The sequence below is a fragment of the Panthera leo genome, chromosome F2 (genome assembly GCF_018350215.1).
Source record: "Panthera leo isolate Ple1 chromosome F2, P.leo_Ple1_pat1.1, whole genome shotgun sequence".
Taxonomy (NCBI): domain Eukaryota; kingdom Metazoa; phylum Chordata; class Mammalia; order Carnivora; family Felidae; genus Panthera; species Panthera leo.
Window position 1 is genome coordinate 60,618,317 of NC_056695.1, and position 17,993 is coordinate 60,636,309.

Genomic DNA, 17,993 nt, shown 5'->3' on the forward strand with positions numbered 1-17,993 from the left:
ATCAGTAAGTCAGAGCACAACTGTCTAAGGAATCCCATACCATGAATGAACTGTTCTGTTTAAAGAGTGAAGTAGATTTACTTTATTTCTATTTTTAGTTGATCTTAGTAGATCTTAGTTGTCCAATGGATCTTTATAATAAAAAAGATTAATCCTCTCAATGTCACCAGCTAGACTCCTAGACCTGACCTTTACTGCCCACCTGCTTTAACGAAGTGACCTTTGTCCCACATTTTTCCTTAAGCTTTTCTTTCCAGCTAATTTCTTAATTCAGACAAATGGAAACCAAACCCACACCTCAAGTGATAGCGACTGCCCTAAAACGACCTCCCACCAGTTGGCCCAGACCACCCAGACCAGTCTGAGGGTAAAACCCTAATTTACACCTGCAGAGATGGACTATGAAGTGACTTCTAGAATGACAGACAACTACCTTTACCTCATCTAATACTCAAATCTCTGCCTAAGGAGGAGCACAAGCCTTTCCTACATAACACACAATATATGCATAGGCACGTTTCCTTATGGCGCAGGCGCAGCCTTATGCCCATCTCTACATATGATGACAAGACTTCTCTATCTAAATATTCATCCTAATCCTAAATAAAACGAACCCATTCACCCTTGCTCAAGGAGTCATGACTTTGAAAGTCATTCCCCGTGATCTCCTTATTTGACGCAAATAACGTTTCCTTTGTGCGACAACTCCACCTGGTGTAGTTTTTACCTGTGTGTGACTCACTAAAGAGCAAACTCATATTGGTTAAGGTTACATTAAGACAGAACTAAAAATATCATTTCACATTTATCTCACACTGACTACTCCAAACAATGTATGTACTTTCAAAATGGACCAAACAACTCTCTCAATTGAAAAATCTTATTTAATATTTTAGTAATGTTAAATATAGTAATAACAATTATAATAAGAGCAGAAATCCCCCTGCTGGCTAACAACGGCTTACATTTACTATACCCATCTGCTCTGTCAAACGTACCATTATCACAGAACTAGTGCTTTTTACAAACTATGCAAGAAGGAAAGGGATGACAATAAGAAATTTAGTTCTAGAACATGTCAGATATTAAAGTTATTTGGTACCTGAAGTCAAATCCTCAAAATGTGTGTATACCCTTGATCTCAATTGTTTGCCATTTCTTCCATCTCTTTAGTATTCACTTTTCCATTCTTACTGCTACTGCCCATATTTCATTCAAACCCTCATTATCCATCTGTTTTTCCTGCCTCTAGCCATAAAATATTGATTTTATACTATCATACCTCTGCTGGGGAACCTAGAATGAGTAACAGCTGCTTCATGTCTATGCTTCTTTTTCAAGCATTCAGTCTTTCATAATCTGACCCTATCTATTATTTCATACTATTGCCCTGAAATAAGTTTTTGCTCTAATTGACAGACCTTCTCATTTTTCTAAGCCTGTTATCACATGCCTGTTCCTGCCTCTCTGCTTCTTATATGAGTTCACCTTTCCCAAATCAATGAGTCACATATCCTTAAAACTTACAAGTGCCTCCCTTATTTTCCAAAAATAACAATGTTATAAACTCCTGGTAAGCAACTCTTCCTACGTTCACATCTTTTTCCTATTTTTAATACTTTACTCCTTTGTCTTATCAAGGAAAAGAAAAAGGCTGTTAATTGCCACTTCCATATACTCCTTTCACTGCCAAAGGCAAATCAGATATATTAAAAGAAGACCACTATATTCTTAAGTGCCCTCAGCCAGGCTTAAAAGTTACACTGGGACATGGAAACTTCAAGCCAAATTACAACAGTTTTAAGAGTATTCAAAAAGCAAACAGTGAAAATTAATGAATACACGTATAAAGCATTTTAAATGTAAATTTCCAAAATGGTACTTAATAATGATTATTCTATATGAAGCTAAGAACAACAGTATCTTAAATTACTGTATCATCGCTGTCCTCTCCCTTTACTAGTCAAAATAAGTATTTATTTTCCCAAGCCAAAATATTTGCTTAAATACAAAAGAAAAATACCACTAAATACCTATGAAAGACTATTTCTATGGTAAAGAAAATTAGTAGATGGAAAGTCTGTTGATTGTGATGACGAAAAATTTCTTTCATCTGTATCAGACTATAAAGTTTAAAATTTCAAGTTCAAAGACAAAACAAGATAATTTATCAAACAAATTAAATTCTGTGATTATTATATAATTCATTCATTTGGGTGAAGTAGTTAAAATCTTTCCATAAATTCTCAAAGATGTTCATCAAAACCACTTACTATCATCTAAGGAAAACCGATAGCAGTACCACAATCTCAAAGCATGAAACATGTATTTTAAATGCACATATTTATATCAAACAATTAATTGAATTATGCCAAATGTCCTTATAATACTCCACTACCATATATGATAAACAAAAGTGTAATTATGATCCAAGCAAAAAGCTAAAGAAAAGCAAGGTCAGATGAATCTGATATTCAACTGCTATACTTTTAAGCTTTTAATCTTATGTTTAACAGGTTTTCGCATTCTATAGCTTGCTTAGCTGTTGAACTTGCACTTCCCTACAATTTTGGCTTGAGTAGTCTTTCTTTAAAAAAAAAAAAAAAATCTCTTCACAGTGAAAGAAATTATGGTCTAAATCACAAAGATGACAAGAAACCTTAGCAATTTAAATAGACAAGCCTTGAAATAATATTGTGATCAAAGTATCAAGCAGCCTAATAAAACCCAGGTGGCTCAGGCTTATCATATATGGTACTCATTACCACAATTGCACTATTTAATCTACTTCCTGGTGTCAACAAAAACTTTGTTATTAATCCCCCCCAGTTATGGATCTGCTTAAGTTACTGCAGTTTTCTGATAAGACAACTCTTTGTCCAAAAAAATTTAAAAAGAGACAGCAGTCTCATTTTAAATGTTTTAGAACTGGAACCATGGTTGGTTCCACAGAACCACAGAAACCACGGTGGCTTTGTATTATTAGTCATCTATATAAGTATATGTTAATTCCTAAGTAGGTACCAGATGACTCATAACTAACTATAAGAGCTCACATGTTTACATCAAAAAGGTAACCATACAGACATAAAAAGAACTGTTTACAAGTTATAAACCTCAGATTCAAATGAGAGATTTATCCACTTACATAGGCACACAGGTTAGATTCTACCAGTCAGTTCCTCTCACCCATACAAAACCTCTCCATCATTCACATGGTTCTCTGTTGCTTATAACTTGTAAGATTTTGAAGCTGTTTTCTTATCTATAGGTCTTACTTTTTTCAAAAGTACTTAAATGTTTCTCAGGAAACATGTCTTATAGCATAATTTGTTTCTAAAAAAATTCCATTTAGGTACAGTAAACATTCTAGGATTATTACCTCTACCTCAACAGTGGTACCAAACACCAAAGCAGCAAAAAGATTACATCCAAAGATAAAGAATAAGAAACGGGTAGCATGAGCACAGTTACAGTCCCTGGATTTCCTAGTTGCTCTCAACCACAGGTGCACACCAGGACATCCAAAAGATGAACTGTGAGAGCTGCACGTGGTGCACAACTCCAGTTTACAGACAGCTAGTTGCACTGGTTACAAAGGAAAACCACTAACTGCTCAGTGTTTCATGAGTGGCACCCAGCGTTCACACAGATTCCTTACAACTAACTGATCCATTTCCTTTCCATGTTCTCTTGTCTTTCATTCCGCTTGTGCAGATGGCAGTTACAGCAGATTGGAAACATCGCACAATATACCACTTAACAATGCTGTGTACTCAGTAAAGAAGGAAATTCACATGACAGTCTTTATCACTCCTGTCTGTTTAAGTCATCTGCAAAGAAGCAATGTATTCTAGAAAGTTTTCCTGTGTCAGTCAACACTGATTTCCTAAGTCAAATTAAACTATCTATTCAACCTATTGTTTGTAACTGCATTCAGTGGCATTTCATAAGAACACATTTGCGTCTCTTAATCTACCCAGATTAATCTATACTTACTTTCTTCATTCCATGTAACAAAATATTAGAAGTTGTACTTTCAGTATTTAAATGGGTTTCCAGTATCTGAGCTGAATGGATATATCAAACCACCATTAACTTTCTGTTGACCTGAAGATTAGAATTGCCCTTTATTTTTATTTAATACCGAGTATACGAACACAAACTTGGGAAACTCTGATGTTTAGTGTTAAATTCAACAATCATTTGATTCCAGTAGTGTTAACATTAACTGATAACACCAAGAAGTAAACTTTTAAGTAAATACATCATGCTTACAAGTCACAATTGCAGTCACCCATATCATTCATTCATAGTGATTTCGACAAAATACTCAGATTACTGACAACACTCCCAAATTGCAGTGGATTACACATTTCATTTTGGGGTTTCTAGTTCTGAATTTGCCCCTAATTTTAAAGTTGGGTCTGAGTCTCGGTTTCTCATCTGTTAAAAGAATTACAAAAGTTCCTGTTGTGATCCACTCTGCAAATGGGAAAACTGAGGCTAGAGAGACCCATGACTTCAATTAGTAGTAAGCCAGAACTTTACCAAAACTTCAGCCAGAACTCAGTCTAAATGTCCTTCCTTTTATCCCCTTCAGAAAAGTTTGCAAGATCTGTCTATAAATGATTTTAGGAATTCTCTCAACTAAGACTTATAATGGTATTTATGTGTGCACACATCATTTCCATATATGTGAAATTGGCTACATAATTTTTTACCAGGCTCCCCACAGGACAAACAGACAATTCGAAAGAAATTCAAGCCTGGATTCTGACAAAACAACATAGTCTCACTGTTAGTTATGTCAAATATCTCCTAAAGGAGCACAGAAACAACCCAGATACGGCTTACAGCGATCTTAATATTTCACATTATGTCCACACCATCCCATTCCTCCTGTGATCATCACAGAAAATGGTTAATTCTCTTCATAAAGCCTTTCACTCTCTTCTAGTACTAAATTTTTTTAGTGTTTTGTCTTGACTTACTATATTTTCAGGACAGGGGTGGTGATGGGAGTGATAGGAGAAGAAGAAATTTTAAAACTAAGGAGAAGTAACTCACATTACCAAAAGAGTCTCGGTAACAGACTTTTAAAACCACGTACATTTATTTATAGATTAAAATTATTGACAGAAAAACTTTCATCTAAAATCCTGGGAGTCACTACTGATATTTAAAATATATATATATATATATATATATATATATATATATATATATATATATACACACATATTTCCACTATGAAAGTAAAAAATACATGATGACTTATACATTTTTAGGAACAAAATTACTGTAACAAAGCAACAGAATCTCTGAGTTGCAAACTTGGAGATGTACAGATTTGTAGATACATACTTGTAAACCCAAGTCATTCTCCAACTACACAAAAATATCTTCTGGATACTTTCACCTGAATAGTAACATAATCTAGACTTTATACTAATAATCCAATTCCCTAAAATAACGTGCTAACAAATCTTCCCATGCTTCAAGTCAAACATACTGCTTAGAATAGTTAAATTCTTTAAACAATGATCACTTCAGAAAACATCCTTAGCAGAAGTACACAACAGCCAGCGGACATGCCTGGCACATAGTTCCCAACGCAATACTGATTTGATGAATGAATAACAAAGGGATAAAGACATATAAAGGAGAAGGTAAAGTGAGAGCAGAGGAGCCTGGAAGCCCCAGGGGCTTGCGGACACGGCTGCTGCTGCCTGCTGGGTTCTCCTCGGCAGGCTGCTGCAAGCCCAAAGAGCTCCACCTACGCCTCTGTGCTGCCGGACTCCCACAGCCACTGCTGCTAGTGGAGGGGTCCTGCCATCAAAAACTTCCTCTTTGAGGTCAGCACTGTCCAATTCTACAAAACAGGCATTTGACAGATATATTCTGCAAAGACCACTGGAATAATTTTGTGATCTTCTCACCAATCAAGCAGGGAAGAACGGTTGTCTATACGGTATAATAAAATGTCTGTAGGTTCGACATTAGAGAAAACAAAGGGTGAATGTGTCTGGGAGTGAGGGTAGTGGGGAAATGTAGGGTTGCATTATAAACTTATACTATTATGGTTACTTACGCCAAAATAAAGATTACCTTTGTTTTCAAATATATCAGAAAGCATCTAAAATGCACTCAGTGAAAATTACTACTTTAAAAAAAAAAAGCAGCAGCAAATAACCCTCAAGGTGGGAATAGATAAAGGTAGGAAAACACCACTCTGAAAGTGGTAATAACGTAAGTCATGAAGAGTAAAAGTTTCAAGGTGTATGAAAATTTCACCTACACAGATAAACGTAAAACAGAGCACGGCATGATGACGATACCACTCTTCTAATATAAAGGGCAGTTTGGAAAACTCAGCATTAGCACCAAAACATCAAATCTAATTATAATTAATCTATCATTTTATAAAACTTGCAAATCAGGCATAATATAGTTAATTGGGGCCAGAAGCTAGTTAGCACTTCTGGGCAAGATAGGAAGCAAACCTGAACTGTGTTGCTTAGGATAATTTTTGGAAAAATAGAAAGAGCAAGGATCTTTGGTTACACACTGTAACTGTAGATTTTTGACATTTTAATTAGTGCCCAAACAGTTCATTTTTAATGGTTATTACCTTAAAGTTCAGTAATAAATTCAAATATCTATACCTAAAGTTGCTGGGTTCAAAAGTAAGACAATTCTTATTTAATTAAAATGTAAACCACTGGGAATAGTAATTTAAGGATTACACTTTTAGACTTGGGAAACTTAGGAATTTTAAATACTATTTAAGTACTGTATCCACCTGTAATTTTCAAATCTTAAAGTATTACTTTAAGTCTGCACAAAATTTGAACACGTTTTACTTGGCTCCTTTCCAAACCATAGCACTTACACTTTAGGGACCAAGGGAGGGTATAGTGTAAAGCACTTTAATTTCTTTAAGCAGAAAAATCTTTTACCTTGACCACATTTTCAATAGTATATATCCTTCCATACGTAAGAGCTCCTCAACTCATTTAAAAGGGAAAAAAACCTAAATTTTGAAACATTAAACAAATGAACAAAATTTCGTCAAACTTTTAAAATGAAGCTAGACTTTATCCTCTTATATTTAATATCTTGAAATATCCAAATGAAAAGAACAAAAAGGGCATAAAAACACTGGGATTGAGGCTTCATATCTGGATTGTATGGCTCATATTCTAATCACTTTAGTAAACCAAAGACTAAACCTATAAAGTAAGATTCTCAAGTTAGTTTCAAATCACAAACCATAGGCTTTCTGAGCAATCAAAATAATTTAAGTAAGCAATAACCTAAAGTTCATTGCCCTGAAGATTCAGTGATAAGCCATTAAATGTGAATGGTTTAACATTTTCAAAATACTACCATGAATAACAACAAAGAGATGAGTACCCAGGAGAATTATATCATAATTCAGTGTATAGATTCTCTCTAGTTACCTACCTATACCTAGTTTCATTTAAAATGAAACATACATGAAATGTTTTTATTAAATATTTAAAATTCATTAAATAGCACATTTAAACATTTATTATTTTAAATAGAGCTAAGTGCAGCATGGGTCCCAGATTTCTATAAACATGGCACTAAATTATCATCAGGCATCCTTTATGTATCAGAAGAGTCTAGATGTCAAAAACAGCTTCTATACCTGGATATAGAATCAGCAACAAAATTTGAAAAATATTGTCAAGCAACATAACTGTCACTGAACAATAAAGATGCCAAGCTGAATACCTACTAAATAATTTGTTCTTTATTTCTAGAGATGCTTGTGTTATTTATGAGGGCCCAGAAATGTCAATAATTAGAACAAATTCACAAGACATTAACTTCCTTAAAAATTACTTAAAATACAAGCAACACCCATCTACAAAATCAAACTTCACCTCTCCTGTTAAGTCATCCCCCAAAAGGAATTAGTAGCTCATATCTGAGTGTTCCCATCACTTTTTGTCGTTCCTCACTCTAGACTCATCAATTCTGTTTCACAATTCTTTACATATTTCTCTCCCACTTAAAATCTTTCAAAGCAGTAACCAGGATTTCCTATCTTTGGATCTTTTCCACCAACCATTCAATGTAATTTGCTCAATAAATGCTGAAATGAATTATTAAGAACTAATTTTTTTCCTGAGATATTTGAAACATTTTATGATACCTCTTAATGATTTGAGGTCACGAAGTAAACATGCTCCTACTTCTCCAATAAGTTTCAAAACACCCTCCAAAACTGTCTGTATATATTTCCCAGATCTGCACCAAGGAAAGCTCCTTAGGAAAAATGCAGTAAAAGAAATAGGGTTTCTTAAAAAATGAATCTGTCGAACAGATCACAATGATCACTGATTATTCACACAAACAGAAGATAATACAAAATAATAAATATCAGTCTTGTCACACAATGTCCCCAGCTTATTTAAAAAAAAAAAAAAAAGATGAAAGTTTTTTTCTACCCTGACTCAACTCTTCCCTGAACTCAAAAGCAATACAAAGCCAAAACAGTAATTATGGAGGACGTTTCAAGCAGTTTTACCCTGGGTGTGGGCTGCAGGCAAACTAAGAAGAAAGAGAAGGAAGGTGAGAGTTCAGGAAGCAAGTGATTAAACAGAGATTTTCTCCAATGCAAACTATGGTTTAGTTATGTGGAAAGTGTTGCAAAAATGTAGTTAGACAAAACCTACTCTCTCTGAACCCAGTGGTACAAAAATATTACCTATGCAGTGAAAAATTATTCCCAATGCATTTTACTGTAATTACATTTTTGCCAATTCCTATTTAGCCTTTGAAAAGTCTGTTTAATACTCTACACCACTGCTTTTCTTTTGGAGGCTAATGATAACAAAATAATTATGTGTAACAGTCTAAAGCAATATTTCTTGCTTTAACACCAAACATGAGTAATAAAAAATAATTTTCAAGTACCTGAAAATGAACAAAAAAGCCATAAGCTATCTGTGTGTATATAATATCACGTCAATGTGTGGAATTACCTCAGAAATTATGCAGGCTGCACATGTTTATACTATCTGAGTAAATTAGGCATCATTTCATTCCCCTAACTGCATTTTAGTAGTACAACACAGTCTTCATGCTTCGTTTTTGAAAGAAACTTATTTGAAGTCCAAGGATCATCCTTTGGACTTAAAGAGAGCAAAATAAAAAATTTGTCCACTCCAAATATGAAAATTATGGATTTGGCTCTGAAGCAGAAAAAAAGTAAGCTTCTTATATCACCTGCAATATTAAACTGATTTAGTCGGCTGAAAAACAAGACAGTGAGTTATTGGATCTGTGTTTAATTCAGTGCACTTTATAACATATTTAAGGAATTCGGTTGTATAAAACAGTATCTGAATCTTATCAGATGAAAATATTTTTCCCTTTTAGCAAGCCTCGGGTTGCATGTCTAAGAAAACAAATTAGTCTCCAGTTCTCCTAAGCTTGATAATAGTGCCCCCTAATGGGAATTTTAATATGAGCCTTTCCACTCAATTTTTAAAAAGCTTATGTTCTCTGGTGAGAGTGAGTTACCTCACTTTTAACTAGAAAGTTAATCCTGCAATACAAAAGTATATCAAGATTTAAGCCACTTAAAGGAAAAGTTATCACATGTGGAAAAAAAAGGTGAATTCATGGAAAGAAACAAAAAAGAAAAACTTCATGCCACAAGTTTTCTTGGTTTTGAATCATGCTACTGTAACATAATCCAAGGTGGCATTAATCTCAATCTCATAAAGAAATTATCCTTCAGCTATGTTTCTAGTACTCAATAAGTGAGCAATTAATATGTGCTAAAAGATAGTACACAGTCAGGAAAAAACTAGTTCCGAACTAAAGTCACTCAGCGTCACACAGATCTCTACAGAGCTGAGGTTCCCACCCAAGTTTTCTGGCCTCATACCATTCATTACCTTTCCGTAATACCGGCATACCCTGCTTTTGGAAGTTCACAGTTCCAGACGGTACACCACTTCACTTTTACAAAAGACTGAATGAAAGAAATCCAAAGAGAACTTCCACTTTTACAAAAAATGGCGAAAAGTGAAAACAACTTTCAGTATTCGTTTCGCAGTGAACTGTTAGAGGCAGCATACAAGGCAAGCAGTGAGAGTGGCCCCGCCAATCCTCCCCAAGCACCAAGTCGCCATGGCTTAGAACTGTGTGAGCATCTGTGCTTCATCTTCATTTATTCTGTGTATCCATTAGCAAGATGTGTACTAAGGTATCAGAAAAGCCTAAGAGAGGTTATTTTTGGGGTCTGGGAATGCTCAAAATTTTTTCCATATAAATTAATGGTAACTGCTTCTTCGTTTTGTGACAAAGGTTTCACAGAAACACTCCACTTTCGCGGAAACCTGTACCTGATTCACAAGTCTACAACCGTGAACTGAACGTCTTTCTTCCCAGTATCTACACACAGTTCCCCTAAACACCAAGAGCTCGTTATGGCGGGGGGAGTACTCTGCGTTAAAATAAAGGAAACACTACATTTTCTGATACTTTCCAGATGCACAAACAAATACCTAATATCAACGTTTGTTTGTTTAATTTTTTTAACGTTTATTTATTTTTTGAGAGACAGAGCATGAGCTGGGAAGGGGACAGAGAGAGGTGGGGAGTCACAGATTCCAAAGCAGGCTCCAGGCTCCGAGCTGTCAGCACAGAGCCCAACACGGGGCTTGAACCCATAAACCATGAGATCATGACCTGAGCTGAAGTCAGCCACCTAACCAACTGAGCCACCCAGGCACCCCATCAACGTTTTTATTACAGTGCTCATAGTACATTCTAGACTTAAGAGTCAATGTTAAGAGCAGTATCTAGAAGGAATAAGCAACAAAAAAAAGTCATCTATTTATGATGGAAAGAGAGTACTATTTACTACCTTATTCTTTAACCTTATGACAGAAAAAAATAACAAAAAAAAGTATGTGTGTATATGTATGTGTGTATATATGTATACATATACATATGTATGAATATATGCGACTATATATTCATATATGATGCACATGTGTGTGTATATGTACATATATACACACGTATATGAATGAATATATATTTGTGTGTGTGTGTGTGTGTGTGTGTGTGTGTGTGTGTGTGTGTGTATGAAGGAAGTGGTCAGACTTTCTTAAGGGGCCAAACAGTTTAAAAAAAAAATTCAGGTTTGGTGCCCATATGGTCTCTGTCACAACTACCCAACTATGCCACTGTAGCAGGAACACAGCCACAGAAGAAAATACATAAATGAATGGGCATGGCAGTGTTCCAATAAAACTTTACATGCAAAAGCAGGCCCACAGATTGTAGCTTGCCAGCCCCTAATTTAAAACATTTCACATTAGACCACAGATTAAAACTCTCCACTTTACATAAGGCACCAAATAAAAACACAGAAACAAACACCTAAGCAACTCAAAATATGTAACCATTAAAATTATGAAATATTTTGTGAGTACTTTACTTCCAAAGAGTGAAGGGCAGAAGAAAAGATCTTTCCCTAGATATTAGTTTTAGTAGGCAAAAAATAACAACAACAGAAGCAAAACAATGGATGTTTAGAAAGATTTAAAGATTTAAAATAATCAATACTCAGAACAATTCTATTCCAAGACACATCCATATAATGAAAAAACTTAGCTCCTATCTAGGTATGATAAAAATCTAATGGTGACTACATACTAATGCCTATTCAGATAATTAAATGAATTATGTGAGAGAACCTAAAATTCAAGACTGGCTATACAAGGCTAGGCAGAAATATAAAGTATTATCTTAGACTTTTCATACATATAAGAAAAATGGCAAATCCTACCAGCTTCTAAAGATAAATCAAGAAAAACAAATTTAATTGTTTTATCCAAAAAGCAGATTTCAGACATAAAGTAATGATGCTCCCCACTCTACACCCTTTTAATCACTGGCTTCCACTTCACTAAGTGTCCAAAAGCAACAACATATAGCAGGAAAATCATGAGACTTGGAAACAGACAGCCAAAGATTTCAATCCCTATTCTATAAATTCCCAGTTAAATGACAAGTTTGGACAAGTTCTTTGTCTTATTGAGCATCAGTTTCCTAATTTAGAAAATGAGACTGATAAAACCTTCAAATGTGCAGAGTAACAACTAATTACAGGCAATGTACATACAATACACAGCACACAATTCCCAACAAATTTTTTATTATTTGACGCTAAATTGAAATTTCTTATCTCCAGGTTGTTAACATAACTTTTAATGAGCTTCTTAAAGTACATGTTAATGAAATAGCATATTGGTCAATTACCTGAAAGCCCATAAGAGAAGTCAGCATCCAATGATCAAGATCTAAAATTAATAATATATTTTGCTTTGTTCATCTACCATAATTGCACTGATTATTTCTTGCACATAAAACTGAGAATTTTATAAGACAGAATAAATTACCTGAGAAAACTATGTGACAATATAAACTCTGCAGGAATGGATTCTATTCCCAATTGTGCCACTAACACAGTAACTTGAGTATGTCACTTCAAGTGCACCTCTCAGACTCCTCACTTGCAAACCAAAAAAAACTATGTTAACAATCCTTTTGTCTTCTCCCCTGGTCTTCCAGCTCTAAAGGAGTTATTGCTGTAGGAGAGCCTGGGTGACTCAGTTGGTTAAACATCCAACTCTTGATCTTAATTCAGGCCATGATCTCATGGTTCATGGGTTCAAGCCCCAAATTGGGCTCCATAATGACAACTCAGAGTCTGCTTGGGATTCTCTCCCTCCTCTCCCTCTGCCCCTCCCTGGAGCTTGCATGCACGTGCACTCTCTCTCTAAATAAATAAATAAACATAATTAAAAATTTAAAAAAAGTTATGACTGCAATGTAATTAAGCACCCTCCAGATATGCTGGTAAAGAGAGGAACTGAGATATCTACTACTACAGAGAATCTCCAACCGTAATCCAGTATTTTATAGTAGTTCAGATGAAACAAGGAAAGCTCAGTCAGCTTTAAAAAAAAAAAAAAAAAAAAAGACACATACTGCACAAATACTCAAGTGCCTAGAATAAAATAGTCTTGGTTGGTTTCTAAAGGTATTACTTTAATGAAAAAAAGGATTTTTGTCGACCAAATTGCAATATCAAGGTACTAACCTTAGCAAGGTTATATTTGGTGTCTATTAATATCTTCAAGGTACCATGAGTATGTGAAATCTTACATTTTATCCAAGTGAAAAGTCATCAGTTTAAAGTTACATAGAAAAAAATGACAAAAAAGGAAATTTTTTAAAAATTTCACAACAGCATCAAAATGAATAAAAACAATTGGGAATAACTTGTACACTGATAACTATAAAACAGTTGGAAGAAAGTTAAGACAATACAAATAAATGGAAAGGCATTTATTCATAGCTAGGAAGATTTAATATTGTTAAAATGTACTACTCAAACTGACCTACAGATTCAATGTAATCCCTACCAAAATCCCAATGGTATTTTTATGCAAATAGGAAAAAAAAATACTAAAATTCATATGAAATTTCAAAGGACCTTAAATATCCAAAATCTTGAGAAAGAAAAACAAAGCTGGATGCCTCACACATCTTGATTTCAAAACATATTACAAAGCAACAGTAATCAAAGCAGAATGGTACTAGCATAAAATTCCTAGAAGACAATATAAGGAAGGAGCTTCCTAACATTGGTCTTGACAATAATCTCTTGGATGTTATACCAAAAGTACCAGCAACAAAAGCAAAAACAGACAATATGGATTACATCAAACTAAAAAGCTTCAGCAAAGGAAACAAATCAATAGAGTGAAAAAGTAAAAAGTAACCTATGGAATGGAAGAAAATATCTGCAAATCATACATATGATAAGGGGTTAATATCCAGAATATACAAAGAACTTCTTCAACTGAACAATCCTTAAAAATGGACAACATACCTTAATAGACATTTCTTCAAAGAATACATACAGACAATAAGCATATAAAAGATACTCAACATCGCTATAAGGGAAATGAAAATCAAAACCACAATATCACCTCACATCTGTTAGTACAGTTGCTATCACTATCAAAAAAATAAATAACCAGAAAATAACAAACGTTGGTGAGAATGTGAGGACGTTGCAACCCCTGCAAACTATTGGCGGAGAATGTAAACTGGTGTCACTACTTAAAAGGCAGTATGGAAGTTCCTCAAAAAATTAAATATAGAATTAATATATGATCCACCAAATCCCACTTCTGGGAATATATCCAAGAGAACTGAAAACAAGACCCTGAAGAGATAGCTGAGCATTATTCAAAAAAGTCAAGAGGCAGAAACAATCTATTTATCAACAGTTGAATGGATAAGGAAAAAGTGGTATTAAATTTTTTTTTAACGTTTTTTATTTATTTTTGAGACAGAGAGAGACAGAGCATGAACGGGGGAGGGGCAGAGAGAGAGGGAGACACAGAATCGGAAGCAGGCTCCAGGCTCTGAGCCATCAGCCCAGAGCCTGACGCGGGGCTCGAACTCACGGACCGCGAGATCGTGACCTGAGCTGAAGTCGGACGCTTAACCGACTGAGCCACCCAGGAGCCCCGGAAAAAGTGGTATTGCATACAATAGAATATTACTCAGCCTTAAAAAATGATATCCTGTCATATGCTATAACATGCACGAACCTAGAGAACATTAAGTTATGTGAGATAAATCAGTCTCAAAAAAGCCAAAAGCCAAATACTGCTAATTTCACTTATATGAGATATAAAGAAGTCAAACTCTCAGAAACAGAAAGCAGAAGGATGGTTGCCAGAGGCTAGCAAAGGGGGAAAGAGGAGCAGTTAGTCAACAAATATAGAGTTTTAGTTTTTCCAAGATGAAAAAGTTCTACAGATCTGTTCCATGACACCTACGTATAGTTAACACTATATATACTCAAAATGGTAAATTTTACTACTTGTTCTTATCATAATAAAAAAAAGTTATGTAGAAAATGATCCCTGAGTGTTGAGACAAGTGAGAAATTACTTTCAACTAGATTTTTTTTTTAAATCTTTCAGGTTATTGACCTTGGCCTTTGGTGTAAGTTTTATCTACTACTGGCTTTTGCTAACAAAGCTATTATACCTGTAGCACCAAAAAAACCCCAAAAACCTCCTGAAATGCTTAAGGAGTATCTTCTTTCTGAAATAGATAGCTAAGTTCATCTTCTCAAACATTAAAACAAAACACTACAGAAGAAAATGGATACTGGACACATAATGATGATCCTTGCCCTTCACGATGTAAGTTATTCGCAAGCTGATTTCATAATGGGAAAGTTTAACAACAACACAGTTTCTATCCAAATTACTAAAATCGGAATCTCAAATTCCAAATAAGGCCAAACTAATGAATCTTTTGATATAAATCCTCATTTCAAAGAATTTGCATAATCTGTTAATGTTTATTTATTTTTGAGCAAGAAAAAGCATGAGTGGGGGACGGGCAGAGGGAGAGGGAGACACAGAATCCGAAGCAGGCTCCAGGCTCCGAACTGTCAGCACAGAGACCAATTCGGGGCTCGAACCATGAGATCATGACCTGAGCAGAAGTTGAATGCTTAACCGACTGAGCCACCCAGGTGCCCCAAATTTGCCTAATTTTTTCAAGAAACTCTGAAATCAAGTGAACTAGACTGGCCTGATAGACTCCCAGTAAGAGATAATGAAAGGTTATGGTGAGAAATGTGTTAAAAATCATTTGTGTGCACTGCAAAGATTTTTGAAATGAGTACCCTTACCTTCATCAAAGTCAGCATCATCTTCTGTGTGTTGAGGGAAAGGAAAGCAGTTGGTAATTTCAAGACGATCTTCTACAACCAAGCCCAAAAGCACTCCCTGAACCACTTCAGTTCCTTGTCCTTCTTCTTGATAATGTTTGATTATTTTTAATACCACCTAAAAGAAAATACAGAAGTGAACTGAAAAATCATCCTTACAGGGGCTCCTGGGTGGCTTAGTCGGTTAAGCATCCGACTTCAGCTCAGGTCATGATCTCACGGTCCGCGAGTTCTAACCCCGCATCGGGCTCGGTGCTGCTAGCTCAGAGCCTGGAGCCTGCTTCAGACTCTGTGTCTCCCTCTCTCTGCCCCTCCCCTGTTCATGCTCTGTCTCTGTCTCAAAAATTAAAAAACATTAAAAATTTTTTTTCAAAAATCATCCTTACAGTTTTTATTTCCTTTATTTCAAGGGAAAAAAAATGAACCATACAAGTAGGTTTGCAAAAAACACAGAATTATATAATAGAACCAATTTTCTTACAAATCAATTCTTACTCTGACACAAATAATAAGCTCACATAATCCAAACGTACACCTGAAACTCCTGGAGTCTGAAGACATGTCCAAAATGTCCATTTTTGACTTCAGGTCATGGCTCTGAAAGGTCTGGAATCCAGGAGCAGCTTCAAACAGTTTCGCCTCAATTCAAGGTCATTATAGAGGAAATGATCCTATTAACTTTTGTTAACAGGAGGATAATTTCCTGACACAGATGATAAAACCATCAATAACATAGAGATAAAGTCCTCAATTACCTGAAAACCTGAAAGCAGGCCACTCCCTTGACAATTTCTTAAATTCTCAAGATGGTTCCTGAACAAAACATCTCATTAAGTCAAGGGAACCAACAATGGGAACAAGTATCCAAAAAGGATCTGTTTGGTAACAGAAAAATCAAAGAGAACCCAGACTCCAGCACTACCTAATTTTCCTCAACCAGAAGGATATACCAAATAACCTCTAATAGAATAGAGAGGAGAAAGGTCGCACATCCAGGAAGTGGAAGAGCCAAGATTTAAACCAAGTCAAACTCCAAAGCTGTGTATTTTAACTTTAATCACAAGGAGACTTATGTTCATAGCAGTAATTCAGTAATTAAAACAATGGATTAGTCATAGACTTTGTGATGAACAGACCCCATAAAGGTACTATATCAACAAGATCCAGACCTCTTAAAGATCGCAAGCAGGAGGGAGAAGAGGGTTTTTTTATTATTATTTTTTTTTTTTTACATTTATTCATTTTTGAGAGATAGAGACAGAGCACAAGTGGAGGAGGGGCACAGAGAGAGGGAGACACAGAATCCGAAGCAGGCTCCAGGCTCTGAGCTGTCAGCACAGAGCCCAACGTGGGGCTCGAACTCACAAACCGTGAGATCATGACCTGAGCCGAAGTCAGATGCTCAACCGAATGAGCCACCCAGGAGCCCTAGGAGGGAAAAGAATTTAATGTGGAAGAACCTCAACTGATTAAGACCTTCAAGAGTATGAAATGAAGAAAGTGCACAATTTTACACATTCCTTTAGAAAAGACCTCTCTATTTAAAAGGCACAGAATGAGCTTTGAGAGTCGTGCAGGCATGGGTAGGAGTTCCAGCTCCAACACTTACTGGCTGTCACCTTGCAAAAGCTATTTATTCTTCCTAAGTCTTTGATTTCTAATTTGCAACATGGAGCTGTCCAAAGCAATACTGACACCATTAAAAATGAGATAATGTATAGTAAATACTTCACACAGGGTCTGACATGTAATAAATGATATTATTGATTTTTGTCAAAAAAAAAAAAAAAAAGCAGAACTATGGGGCTCCTGGGTGGCTCAGCTGGTTAAGCATCTGACTTCGGCTCAGGTCATGATCTCATGGTTCCTAGGTTCGAGCCCCAGCTGTACTGACAGCTCAGAGCCTGAAGCTGATTCTATGTGTGTGTGTCTCTCTCTGCCCCTCCCCTGCTCATGTGCGCACTCTCTCTCTCTCTCAAAAATAAACATTAAAAATCAAAAAAAAAAAAAAAAGGAGAACTATTTAACTCCTATTCAACTTACCTCTTGGCTACAATTATTGTCACACTTAAAAAAGAAACACAGATGACCAAGAAGGGATAAAGAGAACTAATAAAAAGTTATTATAAACACACCTACCAACTTGTCTAGGTTGCCTAGGTTGTAG

At 35.5% G+C, this 17,993-nt stretch overlaps 1 protein-coding gene across 2 annotated transcripts in view; it reads right to left on the reverse strand.

Moving 5' to 3' along the window:
* EIF3H (eukaryotic translation initiation factor 3 subunit H) overlaps positions 1–17,993 on the reverse strand; it is a 98,377-nt gene that overhangs the window by 59,844 nt on the left and 20,540 nt on the right. For both annotated transcript variants that reach the window (XM_042923117.1, XM_042923116.1), the window contains exon 2: positions 15,788–15,944. In XM_042923117.1, the coding sequence (XP_042779051.1) occupies positions 15,788–15,944 (157 nt within the window). The remainder of the gene's footprint in view (positions 1–15,787; positions 15,945–17,993) is intronic.